The sequence below is a fragment of the Dermacentor silvarum genome, chromosome 5 (genome assembly GCF_013339745.2).
Source record: "Dermacentor silvarum isolate Dsil-2018 chromosome 5, BIME_Dsil_1.4, whole genome shotgun sequence".
NCBI lineage: Eukaryota > Metazoa > Arthropoda > Arachnida > Ixodida > Ixodidae > Dermacentor > Dermacentor silvarum.
In genome coordinates this window covers 27,384,119-27,397,167 of record NC_051158.1, presented here as the reverse complement: position 1 = coordinate 27,397,167, position 13,049 = coordinate 27,384,119, and the positions used below count along the sequence as shown (strand labels likewise).

Sequence of the window (13,049 nt, the reverse complement as noted above, 5' to 3'; positions counted from 1 at the left end):
TTTCACTTGCACGCGCACGCCCAAGCATGTTGCCCATTTTCCGACCAAAACATCTAAAAAAGTTCTTGAGTTATACGCTCTCAAGACGTTCACCGAAGCGTACTCCGGTGACGCCAGAGGTGGGCTGTTACCACAGCTGAAACACAATAGCATATTTGATTAACCGTACTTCCTGCTCCATAATGTTTCCAAGAGCATCTGTTTAACGTCTTCGCGTAGACCAAGACGTAGCCGTTCCGAGAAGTTTTGTGTTTCGTGGGTAGTTTTCTCCCGTCCTCGACTGCGCTTCCCTTCTCTAATTGGTATCAATTCTAACTCTAATGGTCCACCGGTTATCCATCCTACGCATTACATGGCCTGCCCAGCTCCAGTTTTTCCGCTTGATGTAGCTTAATGTGGAGTAGCTTACGCAACCGTAATATTATTTACCGGGAAACACACGCGAGAGAAGGAACGTGCTTCGCATTATTATACATTATTATGTATACGCTTTCTTTTCCGGTTCCCGTGAAGATCGCATCAATGAGGTTCCACTGTATAGGTGGCACTGCAAAAAAATTTGAATTGGTGGTCAGCAACGCTTACCACTGTGCCTGAAAGAGTTAAGAGCATATGAGGACACTTGTGCCACCAGATACAGCAGAACACCCGGCAGCACACTCCATATCTATAAATTTTAATTCAAAATTCATTACACATGGCTGTTGACCTATTGTACAGTATCATGGTGCTGTGTTCTCTTATGTCTGCTCAAGTAATCAGCCTAAAAGGACTTGGAGCAGACAGTGCGACAGTATGGTCGGTCACCTGTATGAATGCTCAGGTGTTGCTTCATGGCACTCTTCAGCGAGAAGCTTTGAGGGCATGACGGTCACTGTCATGGCTTCTCGCCTGTGTGGGTTTGCAGGTGGGTATTCAGGTGAGTCTTTCGTGAGAAGCTCTCATGGCATGAAGGGCATTGAAATGGCTTCTCGCCTGTGTGGGTGCGCAAGTGGTCTTCCATGTTGGCCTTACGTGAGAAGCTTTGAGGGCATGAAGGGCACTGCCATGGCTTCTCACCTGTGTGGGTGCGCAGGTGGACATTCAGGTTGGCCTTTTGTGCGAAGACCCGAGGGCATGAAGGGCATTGAAATGGCTTCTCGCCTGTATGGGTGCGCAAGTGGTTTTCCATGCTGGACTTACGCCAGAAGCTTTTAGGGCATGAAGGGCACTGCCACGGCTTCTCACCTGTGTGGGTGCAAAGGTGGATTTTGAGTCGGGACTTTTTTGAGAAGCTCTGAACGCATGAAGGGCACTGATATGGCTTCTCAACGCCTGTGTGGCTGTGCAGGTGGTCTTCCAAGTTGGCCTTACGTGAGAAGCTTTGATGGCATGAAGGGCACTGCCATGGCTTCTCACCTGTGTGGGTACGCAGGTGGGCATTCAGGTTGTTCTTTGCTGAGAAGACCCGAGGGCAAGAAGGGCACTGAAACGGCTTCTCGCCTGTGTGGGTGCCCAGGTGGTATTTCAAGCTGGAATGATGTGAGAAGCTTTGAGAACATGAAGGGCACTGCCATGGCTTTTCACCTGTATGGGTGCGCAGGTGGTTTTTCAGTTCGTTCTTTCGGGAGAAGCTCCAAAGGCATGAAGGGCATTGATATGGCTTCTCACCTGTGTGGATGCGCAGGTGGTCTAACATGTTGGACTGATGCGAGAAGCTTTGAGAGCAAGAAGGGCACTGCCACGGCTTCTCACCTGTGTGGGTGCGCAGGTGGGCTTTCAGATGGTCCTTTCGTAAGAATCTCTGAAGGCATGAAGGGCATTGAAATGGCCGCTCACCCGTGTGGACGCACAAGTGGTTCTTCAGGGTGCCTTTTCTTGAGAAGCTCTGAGGGCACAAATGGCACTTGAACAGACGCTGGCTAGAATCGACCAGGGCATGTGCTTCTGGATGAAACAGTTTATCAGCCTCATAGTCACAGAGATGATCTTGGTGGAGGTATCCCTTCTGTGAACTGTCACTGTTGGCTGTTGATGGAGAAATAGAAGGCCTCGATGCTGCACAAATGAAACAAAAGTAGTACAGTTGAACCCACTTATAACAATATTCAACTGCCACGAAAATTTCAATGTTATAACTGATAACTGTTAAAACTCGGCTGCATGAAAAAAATCTGAATAAAGGGTTGGCGTGTGAGAAAACTATATTGACGGGATGGCCAGTGCCCCCACCCCCCCAACACCTTCCTCCATCTGGCTGCTGATTGTGTTGACTTGTTGAACTGTTCAACTCTGCTTCCCCAACACTCCAATTGCGTGTAACAAGGCCCAGCCGGCGTTGGCACTGCTATAACAAATGTGACATGTTTTAAATATTTACTGTGAAGGGTTTGTGTTCACATTTCAAATTAAACACCTTTAGTGCACTCAAGGAGTCTATATAAATGACTGCTTTTGAGTGTTTGCCGGTTACGCCAGAAATAATGCTTTAAAGCGCCCCTGTTTTCCCGACTGTGCGTATTACCCGAGGGCGCCGCGGTGCCTTACCTCGCCCGGTGGCAAGGGAGAGGCGCACGTGAATGATAACGCATGCGATTCCGTCGTGGCACATTGCATGAAAAAAAAAAAGTATTTCTACACCCATCGCAGATAATACAATCCGCCAATGTTAAGACGAGATCACATGCCTCCTGTCTGTATTTGAGATAGACATATCAAGCCTTTTTGCCGAATTTGGTTTCGCCATGGCTCCCCGGCTAACAGCGGATGAGCGTCGCGCAATTGTTATAATGAGGCGCACAATGTCGCAAAGGTGTGGCAAGGCTGAACTGGCCCGCGAGAAGCCCCGATTTAAATATAAATGAAAATATATGGGGCCTAATGAAGTCACACCTAGCCAAAAAAGCGAGTCTAGCCGCAGCTAACTCTGACGCGCTTTGGATAGCTATTCAAGAGGAGTGGGCCCGCCTCCGACAGCTGCCAGACCTCGTGAATAGGCTGTACGACTCGCTTCCCACGAGGATCGTAAGTGTCAAACGGAACAGGGGGGGGGGGGGGGGGGGGGGGGACCCATTTTCTATTAGGAGATAGAACGGCGCCATTTTCCACTTTTGATTTAGGCAAAAATACAAGATGTCCTTTCTGTGCTTCCATGTTTAGTCTGAAGTAGTATAAGCCTTCCACTAGGGCGCCCCTTATGATCATCATATCATGATTAAGGTATGTGAAACCCTGGATACTATTATTATTCATCAATACAGAGAGTCGGCAAAAAGTGGTAGAAAAAATCAACGTCTGGGATCTCATTTTACGCAGCTGGTGGCGTTATCATATCTTCGTATAATCGCATACCTTAGAATAGCCAGAAAGCGTGCATCGTTTCTTGCGAAACAGTCAGGCGCGTGTTATCTGTCGAAACGCATCTTTTGGAATCGACATGCCGAAAGCGCCTTGAGGGAGCGTGCGTTTTTGGTTAAACAAGCACACCTTTCAACGTTGTCGCTCGTGCAGAGCAGGTTTGCGTGTCTATTAGGCCGCGCATGCTCCTGTGCATGCCACGTCACAGCCCGCAACGGCCGCAAGGTTTCGCCCCGCAGAGCAAAGCCGGCACATACCGAACTTTCAAGCAAGAAATTGCCAAAGAAAATATCTACGATAATTCTAGGGGAAGCTCTTTGTTGTTTGAAGCCAGGACGGGAGTATTGCAGACGTACCGAGTCAAGTACCAAGGTATAGACACGTTGTGCTGTGCGTGTGGAGAAGAAGAGGAAACGGCTGAACACCTCATACTTTTCTGTAAGGGGCTTAACCCTACAGTGCAAGGCAACGGGGCTGATTTTTTCAAAGCATTGGGGTTTAGGGACAGTGAAGGCAAAATAGACTTTAAGCGGGTAGAAATGACCAAGCAGAGGTTATCTGATTGGTGGATAAAATTAAGGCAGGGGTGAAATTTCACCCACCACAAAGTACAAATTATGTTAATGGTCATGGCTAGGTGGCGTATGCCACCGCCCGATTTAAAGGGTTCAGCCTCATCATAGCCTCCTATATGCCTCATCCATCCAACCATCCATCCATCCGGCCGCTCGAGCGCTATAGACGTTTTCGCGAGGGCGCTTCCGACGGTCTGGCTACGGTGGTCTGGCGTGGAGAGTATGTGTCAGTGTTGCCTGTTCGGTCTGGACTGTGAGCGTGCCTTGTGCTTGCATTGCGGAGTGGTAGCTTTCCTTCGATCTTTCCGTTTATTTTTGTCACGAATTACTTACGCTCGTAAATAATGGCATATATACTCATCAAAAGGCTACAGGCCAGCACTGTGCAGTTTATGGGTGCACAAGGCCTACATGTAGTAGGCCTTGCAGAAAATAACTATTTTGGGGACTAAGTGTGTCCACAACACAGCACTCCGCAAGACCACTGCCGATGTGATATGTTCACGTTTCGCCGGTTTCCTGCATCACCTGAGGACTTGGCATTTCAGTCTAATGTGAACCAATGCACACATCAGTAAAATAACGCATTTTGATAAACCTTTTTCGGCACATTTCCCAATAGGTTGCGAGAATTGTCAGCTTTTCGATGCAATATTTTCTCGTATGTAGTGGCAGAGGCTACATTTGTTATTCTTTCAAACACGACTTCATTCCACTGCCTAATACGGGGGCCACACGGCGCACGTTTGATCGTGATCGAGGCCGATATGGGTCGAATTTCTTGGTCGCGATTGGCTCCTTTGCTCAATCTGCGGAAGGGAGCCAATCGCGGTCGAACATTCTGATCCAGATCGGTCTCGATCGCTAACAAATGGCCGTGTGACACCGATATAACACAAATTGAAGCACTCTGCGAGAGAACTAGTCGGTAAATACACTTCGCAACGATCTGGAAAAATCGTGACCTATGGAAGATGTATGCAGACCCTGTGTCCACCAAAACATTGTCTCTGCGTTCACACGCACCCTGCGCGGCCCTGCCCATAAAGTTAATAACTTCAACAGTGTGGTGCTGCATCGAGCTCACCCATCTTTGAGCGTTGTCTATGTGCTTGGGCAGCAAGAGAATGCAAAAACGAACGTGTCAACCTCATCAGCGCGGCCTAGCGCCAGTGCTAGAGTTCGGGAACCGTAATGCGCTAACTGTGCATGGCGTAGAAACACGCTAAATGAGCCCGCGGCGCGCAAGTTAGAACGTAAAAAATGGTATTCGCATGGGTACGCGCGGACAATAGCATCATACTTTCAAGAATAACAGCAACGAAAAAAAAAAAATTATTCGCACAGTCGATCAAGTGAAATACTTACGTGCGTGCAGTGACCGCTTCGCTGACCACCAAGCGCTTTTCACTCACGGTCAGTAGTGGTTTGTGTATCGTGTCCGCACGTGTGCGCGCTTCTGCATGCGCACAAGTTATTGTTGATGGAAGCCAAACCAACACCCATGTCTTTATCAACGAACACACCCCCTTTTCCCTCTCCCTGCAGTAGTATATTAACCGCATTCAATAAACAACGTCGTTCACTCTTCTACTGCTGTCCCGGCGTTTCACTCGGCACTTAGATGCCGATACATGGTGTCAGAAGTGGCGACCGTTAGGCTACGAGCGGCGAAGTACGTCAGCGATGGACCGCATCAAGCCCCCAGAGCCGCTACGCTTGGCCGGGGATGGTGGAAGAAACTGGAAGTCCTTCATACAACGGTTCGAGTTATTTCTAAAAGCAACAAGCCCTGAGAAGCCAAGATCCGAAGAAGTAAAGACCGCTATCCTGCTGAGCGTCGCCAGCGAAGAAGCAATAGAGGTATACAACAACTTCTCGTTTGCTGAACAAGCGGAAAAGCATGACTACAAAACAGTAGTCGCGAAGTTCGAGGAGTATTGCGTCGAGAAAGAGAACGAAGTCCACGAGAGGTATGTCTTCAGAACGCGTCTCCAAGGTGAAGCTGAGCCATTCGAGCAATTCCTCCGAGAAGTCATGAAACAGGCTGCGCATTGCAACTTCGGTCTCTTGAAGGACGACATGGTTCGTGATCAAATCGTTTTTGGGACGAATTCGTCACGGCTGCGGGAGAAAATGCTGAGGGACAAAGGGCTCAACCTGGAAAAAGATATTAGTATGTGCAAGGCTGCAGAGACAGCAGCTCGTCAGAACGACGTATGGAAGAAAACGAAGGTCGAGCACGAAGTAGACGCAGTAACGTCGAGAATCAGTACTACATCGACGCGGGAAGCCGAGACCACGGTTCGTCAGAACGAAGCATGCAACAAGATAAAGGAAGAACTAGAAGTAAGCGCGGTAACGAGACCCGCCTCCACAATGCTGATGCAACCCGCGAAGTGTTACCGATGTGGCCGATCTCATGCTCCAAGACGTTGTCCGGCGTATGGCAAAACTTGCCATCACTGCAATAGGCCTAATCACTTTGCCTCGTGTTGCAGTAAGAGAGCTGACACTAGGAGGATACACCAAGTGGATGATGAATTTGAGGTCCTAGACGTCGTGGTAAGTAGTGTCGGCCACGATCGCGATTGGCTGGTGACTGCCAGCGTAGGAGGCCGGGATGTGTCATTCAAGGTTGACACCGGGGCCCAAGCAAATCTGATACCATTTTCGCTGTATCGCAAACTAAGCGTTGGGGCTCTTGAACCCAGTGGAGCAGTCTTGCGTTCCTACGGTGGAAGCATCATCAAGCAATGTGGAACCGTTTCAGCCCCGGTGGAGATAAATGGCAACAAGGACACGGTTCGATTCTTCGTGGTCAAGAAGGATCACCAGGCCATCCTCGGCTTAGAAGCCAGTGAGCGCTTTGGGCTAATCCAACGCAACATCACAAGCGTAACCGCAAGCGCTTCAAGAGACGTTACCCATAAGTTCCCTCAGCTGTTTTGCGGAATCGGTTGCCTCCAGCGGAAATACAAAATTGCGCTTCGTGATGGTGCGCTACCCGTCGTTCAACCGGCTCGAGTGCCCTTCTCCCTCCAGCAGCCGCTACGCGCCGAGTTGACAAGGATGGAACAAGAAGGCATCATCAAGAAAGTCAGCTGCCCCACAGACTGGGTGAGTCCCTTAGTTATTGTTAGAAAGAAAGATGGGAGGTTAAGAATTTGTCTTGATCCAAGAAAAATCAATGAGAACATAAAAAGAGAGCACTATCAGATGCCACGACGCGAGGACATCGAAGCAGAACTGGCAGGCGCAAAATTCTTCTCTCGCCTAGACGCTAACGCCGGATTCCATCAAATTTCTGGATGAAGAATCGTCAATGTTATGCACATTTTCCACACCGTTTGGTCGATACCGTTTCCTTCGGCTACCCTTCGGCATAGCATCTGCCAGTGAGGTATTCCAGAAAGCGCTGAACGAAATATTTGATGATCTCCCAGGCGTCCGCGTGTATGTTGACGATGTGCTTGTATGGTGAACAACAAGAGAAGAGCATGACCAGCGCCTGCGAGACGCACTGAAAGCAGCTGAGTTGGCGGGACTAACATTCAACCCTGCGAAGTGCATGTTCGCCGTACAAGAGATTAAGTTTCTAGGCGACATAATCAGCAGTAAGGGCATCAAGAAAGATCCGTCACTACTTGCCAGCGTATTCGACTTACCGGCACCACAAAACAAGCAAGCTGTGCAGAGGATGCTCGGTGTTATTAACTATTTTTCCAAGTATGTCCCCAGCCTGACGCAGCGAACTGCGCTTTTGCGCTCGCTTTTGAAACACGATGTGCAATTTGAATGGACGCCCGCACATGAAAATGAATGGAGTGACGTATGCAAGTCATTGAGCGCAGCCCCTTTGTTGGCAATCTTTGACCCAAACAGGGCCACGAAGGTTACATCGGGTGCATCGCAAGACGGCGTAGGTTCAGCTTTATTGCAGCTACATGATGATTGGAGGCCAGTAGCCTATGCTTCGAAAGCCCTGACAGCGTCCGAGCAGCGGTACTCTCAAATAGAAAAAGAAGCGCTCGCATTAGTGTTCGGCTGCGAAAGATTTCACCATTTCGTTTATGGCCATTCAGTGACACTCGAAAGCGATCATCGTCCTCTTATCGACATAGCAAAAAAAGCGATATCAGAAATGCCCCCACGTGTGCAGCGATTCTTCCTTAGGCTGTTACGTTACGATTACATACTCACTTTTGTTCCTGGTAAACAGTTGAACCTGGCGGACATGCTGTCGCGATCCCCTGGTCCTGGAGACGGCACTCCAGTGGACACTACAGACGTGGACCTTCATGCTGTCAGCATGGTATCATCACTCGTTTCTGAGAGGACGTCTGGACGCCTGGCACGTGAGACGGCGTCTGATCCATATCTAAAAGTAGTGTTGCAAAAGGTTACGCAAGGAGAAACTGTGGAAGGGCCATTAGCTTCTATGAAGTCAGAGTTGTCAGTGGTCAACGGCATACTTCTCAAGGGAATGAAGGTGGTAATTCCCGCAAAAATGCGAGCAGAAATGCTAAAAAGAATTCATGAAGGGCATCTTGGCATAGGAAAATGTAAGGCAAGAGCGAGACAGTTGGTCTACTGGCCTAACATCAACTCTGATATTGAATCTCTTGTACAAAAGTGCGCTGTCTGTCAGCGACATGCCTACAGTCAACCAGCCGAGCCACTCATGTTGAGGAAGACACCTACGCAAGTGTGGTACCGCGTTGGAGCTGATATTTTTGAGTATGGCGGGAAGCACTACCTGTGTGTTTATGACGCCACTTCTAATTTTCCAGATGTGGACGAGCTTCGTGACCTGTCGACAACTTCCGTCGTCAATGCACTCCGTGCCATGTTTGCAAGATATGGCCTCCCGTTGCAGTTATGCACCGACAACGGGCCACAGTTTGCCAGTCATGAGTTTGCCCAGTTTGCCGCACGGTACGACTTCGAGCATGTGACTTCAAGTCCGCGATATCTGTGCTCAAACGGATTAGCGGAGAAAGGTGTACAGGTTGTGAAAAGGATCCTTAAAAAGACCACGGAAGCCAACGAAGATTTCTGGCTAGGTCTGTTAAATTATAGAGCAAGCCCTTTGGAAGACGGACGATCTCCAGGCGAGTTGCTGCAGGGAAGACGTTTACGCACCCTGCTCCCAGACTTCACGCATCATCCAGCCATTCAGGTGAAGAAACACAACCAGACCATTCGAAACCATCGACCACTGCCGCCCCTCGAACGTGACGATGTCGTGCGTGTGAGAGGAAAAGCATGGTCACCGAAAGCCACCGTAATTGCGCAAGCAGGTCCACGGTCCTTCTTCGTTCGAACGGAGAACAAGAAGACAATACGGCGAAATAGACGCCATCTTCTCGCAACAAAGGAAAACCCTAGTCCAGAGGTCTCATTCAGCGACACTGACGACGAACCAGACGACGAGCAAGTTTCCTCGACGGCGTCATCAGAAGCCGGTCGCACAGATGGAGCAACAGAACAAAGCCCACCACCCGTGGCACTTAGGAGGTCCCAGCGACAGCCAAGACCACCCCAGCGGCTAGCGTATGATGCTAACTTTAAACAAATAGGCACGCGGTGAACCACCTTCTATCAACATTCTTTGAGGAAGGAAGATGTATCGTGTCCGCACGTGTGCGCGCTTCTGCATGCGCACAAGTTATTGTTGATGGAAGCCAAACCAACACCCATGTCTTTATCAACGAACACACCCCCTTTTCCCTCTCCCTGCAGTAGTATATTAACCGCATTCAATAAACAACGTCGTTCACTCTTCTACTGCTGTCCCGGCGTTTCACTCGGCACTTAGATGCCGATACAGTTTGCAGTCATACGCATATGTATTTATTCGACAATTGTCAAGACTCGACATTACTTTATTATGAAAATTGCACAGAAACTAGAGAAAGAGCAGAGATGGCCCTAACGCTGCAATATTATTGGCTTATTTCGCTTCAGAGATAGCGCACATGAACAATTCTTTCCGTACGCGATATCTTCAATACAAACTTCGCGCACGATCTACGTTAAGGTTCACCGTGAGCGAAGCTTGTTCCAAATTCAGACATTCGAATGAAAAGCCATTCCAGGTAAACAAACGTAAAAAATAGGTAAACAAATATATCTTTATAACAAGTCATGTTATAATCCCTATTGGGATTGACAGTATGTATAAATAAATAACTACTAAATACTAAAAATAAAAATCTAGCACCTGGGCTGTATCAGTTGCGCTGGCATCTGTGATCACTGTCGCGTGTCGGTTCGCTGCAGGTACCGCGCTGCTCGATTGCCACGCTTATGCTTTGACATTTGGTTATAAGCACACTGCACCGCACCAGATCCAATAAATTTTGCATGATTGAGCTGTTCAGCTGCGTCGGAAGCGTATGGCGTAACCACCGCATATCTACCAACCACTGACACGCGTCGTCAGGCCGCCGGCGCCTGGTTCTAAGCATTGCCCGACAGCTACGTACGCGCCTGCTTTCGCTAAATGAGGCAACCCTCAACCGCGAAACCTCATGGTGATCAGATTCAATCGACGATACGGTCACATGTGTCCAGAAAAAACAATGAAATATACCGCTGATTAGCACACCAGGTCTCGACGAAGCAGACGCGGCTGCCGCCGCTACCAACGACGAAACACCACATCCACTGGCTGGGCTTGCTGTTGCCATGGCACACCACACTGAGCGCTCCCGCGAGCACGTGAAACATGTAACAAGTCAAGCCGCACAAGACAAGCGAAACGGAAGAAAACAATCGAAATAATGCGCGGCGAAGATCACACAACCGAAGTGCGGCCGGCCTGTTCTCGCAAGGCGCACAGTCCAAAATGGTGGCATAACATGTTCTGACGCTAGACGTCGCCCGCGTCGGCAAATGGCGCTGCTCAAACGTCGGTTTGTGAAAAGGTCTATACACAGACGTGGCCGCGGCTGTACAATCTGAGACCCCATCTGTAACCCTTTTCATGCATGGTGGTCAGTGTAGGGGACCACCATAATTAAAAATCGCAAAACACACAGCGTATTTTTGCCAATATAGTCAGCACAATATATTCCTGCGCTATGTGTTACATCCGAAAAAGGTTCCGTGCAAGTTCACATACCCTTGCGCCCGTAGAAACTTTCAGGGTCCAGTGCAGGAAACGGCATGCTGGCCTATAAGCTTGTTGCTTGACGATAAAAAACGCTCCCTAGACAACTAGCGCCATCTTGCGCACTTTCCGAGAAGACTAAAAGTTAAAAATACACTTGTTTGCTGGCTAAACAACTGTAGTGGAACTTCGTTGATACGATTCTCATAATACGTTTTTCGGGATGATCCATTTTTTTTATTTTCCCGATAATACGATTTAGTAGGATAATACGTTGGATGATGTGATTGTCAGATGATACGCTTTCTTTTCCGGTTACCGTGAAGATCGCATCAATGAGGTTCCACTGTATAGGTGGCACTGCAAAAAAATTTGAATGGGTGGTCAGCAACGCTTACCACTGTGCCTGAAAGAGTTAAGAGCATATGAGGACACTTGTGCCACCAGATACAGCAGAACACCCGGCAGCACACTCCATATCTATAAATTTTAATTCAAAATTCATTACACATGGCTGTTGACCTATTGTACAGTATCATGGTGCTGTGTTCTCTTATGTCTGCTCAAGTAATCAGCCTAAAAGGACTTGGAGCAGACGGTGCGCGACAGTATGGTCGGTCACCTGTATGAATGCTCAGGTGTTGCTTCATGGCACTCTTCAGCGAGAAGCTTTGAGGGCATGACGATCACTGTCATGGCTTCTCGCCTGTGTGGGTTTGCAGGTGGGTATTCAGGTGAGTCTTTCGTGAGAAGCTCTCATGGCATGAAGGGCATTGAAATGGCTTCTCGCCTGTGTGGGTGCGCAAGTGGTTTTCCATGCTGTACTTACGCGAGAAGCTTTGAGGGCATGAAGGGCACTGCCACGGCTTCTCACCTGTGTGGGTGCGCAGGTGGATTTTCAGTTGGGACTTTTGTGAGAAGCTCTGAACGCATGAAGGGCACTGATATGGCTTCTCAACGCCTGTGTGGCTGTGCAGGTGGTCTTCCATGTTGGCCTTACGTGAGAAGCTTTGACGGCATGAAGGGCACTGCCATGGCTTCTCACCTGTGTGGGTACGCAGGTGGGCATTCAGGTTGTTCTTTGCTGAGAAGACCCGAGGGCAAGAAGGGCACTGAAACGGCTTCTCGCCTGTGTGGGTGCCCAGGTGGTATTTCAAGCTGGAATGATGTGAGAAGCTTTGAGAACATGAAGGGCACTGCCATGGCTTTTCACCTGTATGGGTGCGCAGGTGGTTTTTCAGTTCGTTCTTTCGGGAGAAGCTCCAAAGGCATGAAGGGCATTGATATGGCTTCTCACCTGTGTGGATGCGCAGGTGGTCTAACATGCTGGACTGCCGCGAGAACCTTTGAGAGCATGAAGGGCACTGCCACGGCTTCTCACCTGTGTGGGTGCGCAGGTGGGCTTTCAGATGGTCCTTTCGTGAGAAGCTCTGAAGGCATGAAGGGCATTGAAATGGCCGCTCACCCGTGTGGACGCACAAGTGGTTCTTCAGGGTGCCTTTTCTTGAGAAGCTCTGAGGGCACAAATGGCACTTGAACAGACGCTGGCTAGAATCGACCAGGGCATGTGCTTCTGGATGAAACAGTTTATCAGCCTCATAGTCACAGAGATGATCTTGGTGGAGGTATCCCTTCTGTGAACTGTCACTGTTGGCTGTTGATGGAGAAATAGAAGGCCTCGATGCTGCACAAATGAAACAAAAGTAGTACAGTTGAACCCACTTATAACAATATTCAACTGCCACGAAAATTTCAATGTTATAACTGATAACTGTTAAAACTCGGCTGCATGAAAAAAATCTGAATAAAGGGTTGGCGTGTGAGAAAACTATATTGACGGGATGGCCAGTGCCCCCACCCCCCCAACACCTTCCTCCATCTGGCTGCTGATTGTGTTGACTTGTTGAACTGTTCAACTCTGCTTCCCCCACACTCCAATCGCGTGTAACAAGGCGCAGCCGGCGTTGGCACTGCTATAACAAATGTGACATGTGACATGTTTTAAATATTTACTGTGAAGG

At 48.9% G+C, this 13,049-nt stretch overlaps 2 protein-coding genes across 2 annotated transcripts in view; one reads left to right on the top strand and one right to left on the bottom strand.

The window, feature by feature from the left end:
- Positions 1-660: 660 nt before the first annotated feature.
- LOC119453139 (zinc finger protein 91-like) overlaps positions 661-13,049 on the bottom strand; it is a 124,410-nt gene continuing 112,021 nt past the window's right edge. Inside the window, exons 13-14 of the mRNA XM_049667874.1 lie at positions 1,427-1,697; positions 661-1,087 (exon numbers count right to left, since the gene is read on the bottom strand). Of these exons, the coding sequence (XP_049523831.1) occupies positions 878-1,087; positions 1,427-1,697 (481 nt within the window). The 3' untranslated portion in view covers positions 661-877. The remainder of the gene's footprint in view (positions 1,088-1,426; positions 1,698-13,049) is intronic.
- LOC125945567 (uncharacterized) lies at positions 7,825-11,138 on the top strand. Its single transcript, XM_049667592.1, has 2 exons — positions 7,825-8,269; positions 8,705-11,138. Exons 1-2 carry the CDS (start codon positions 8,056-8,058, stop codon positions 9,502-9,504), a joined length of 1,014 nt encoding a protein of 337 aa, XP_049523549.1. The 5' UTR covers positions 7,825-8,055; the 3' UTR covers positions 9,505-11,138.

Excerpts from the sequence above, each read along its gene's own strand:
- LOC125945567 (XM_049667592.1), top strand. The coding sequence starts at position 8,056 with ATGCCCCCACGTGTGCAGCGATTCTTCCTTAGGCTGTTACGTTACGAT. Across the intron at positions 8,270-8,704 it reads GACGTCTGGACGCCTGGCAC|ATGTGGACGAGCTTCGTGAC; the intron begins GTGAGACGGCGT and ends CTAATTTTCCAG.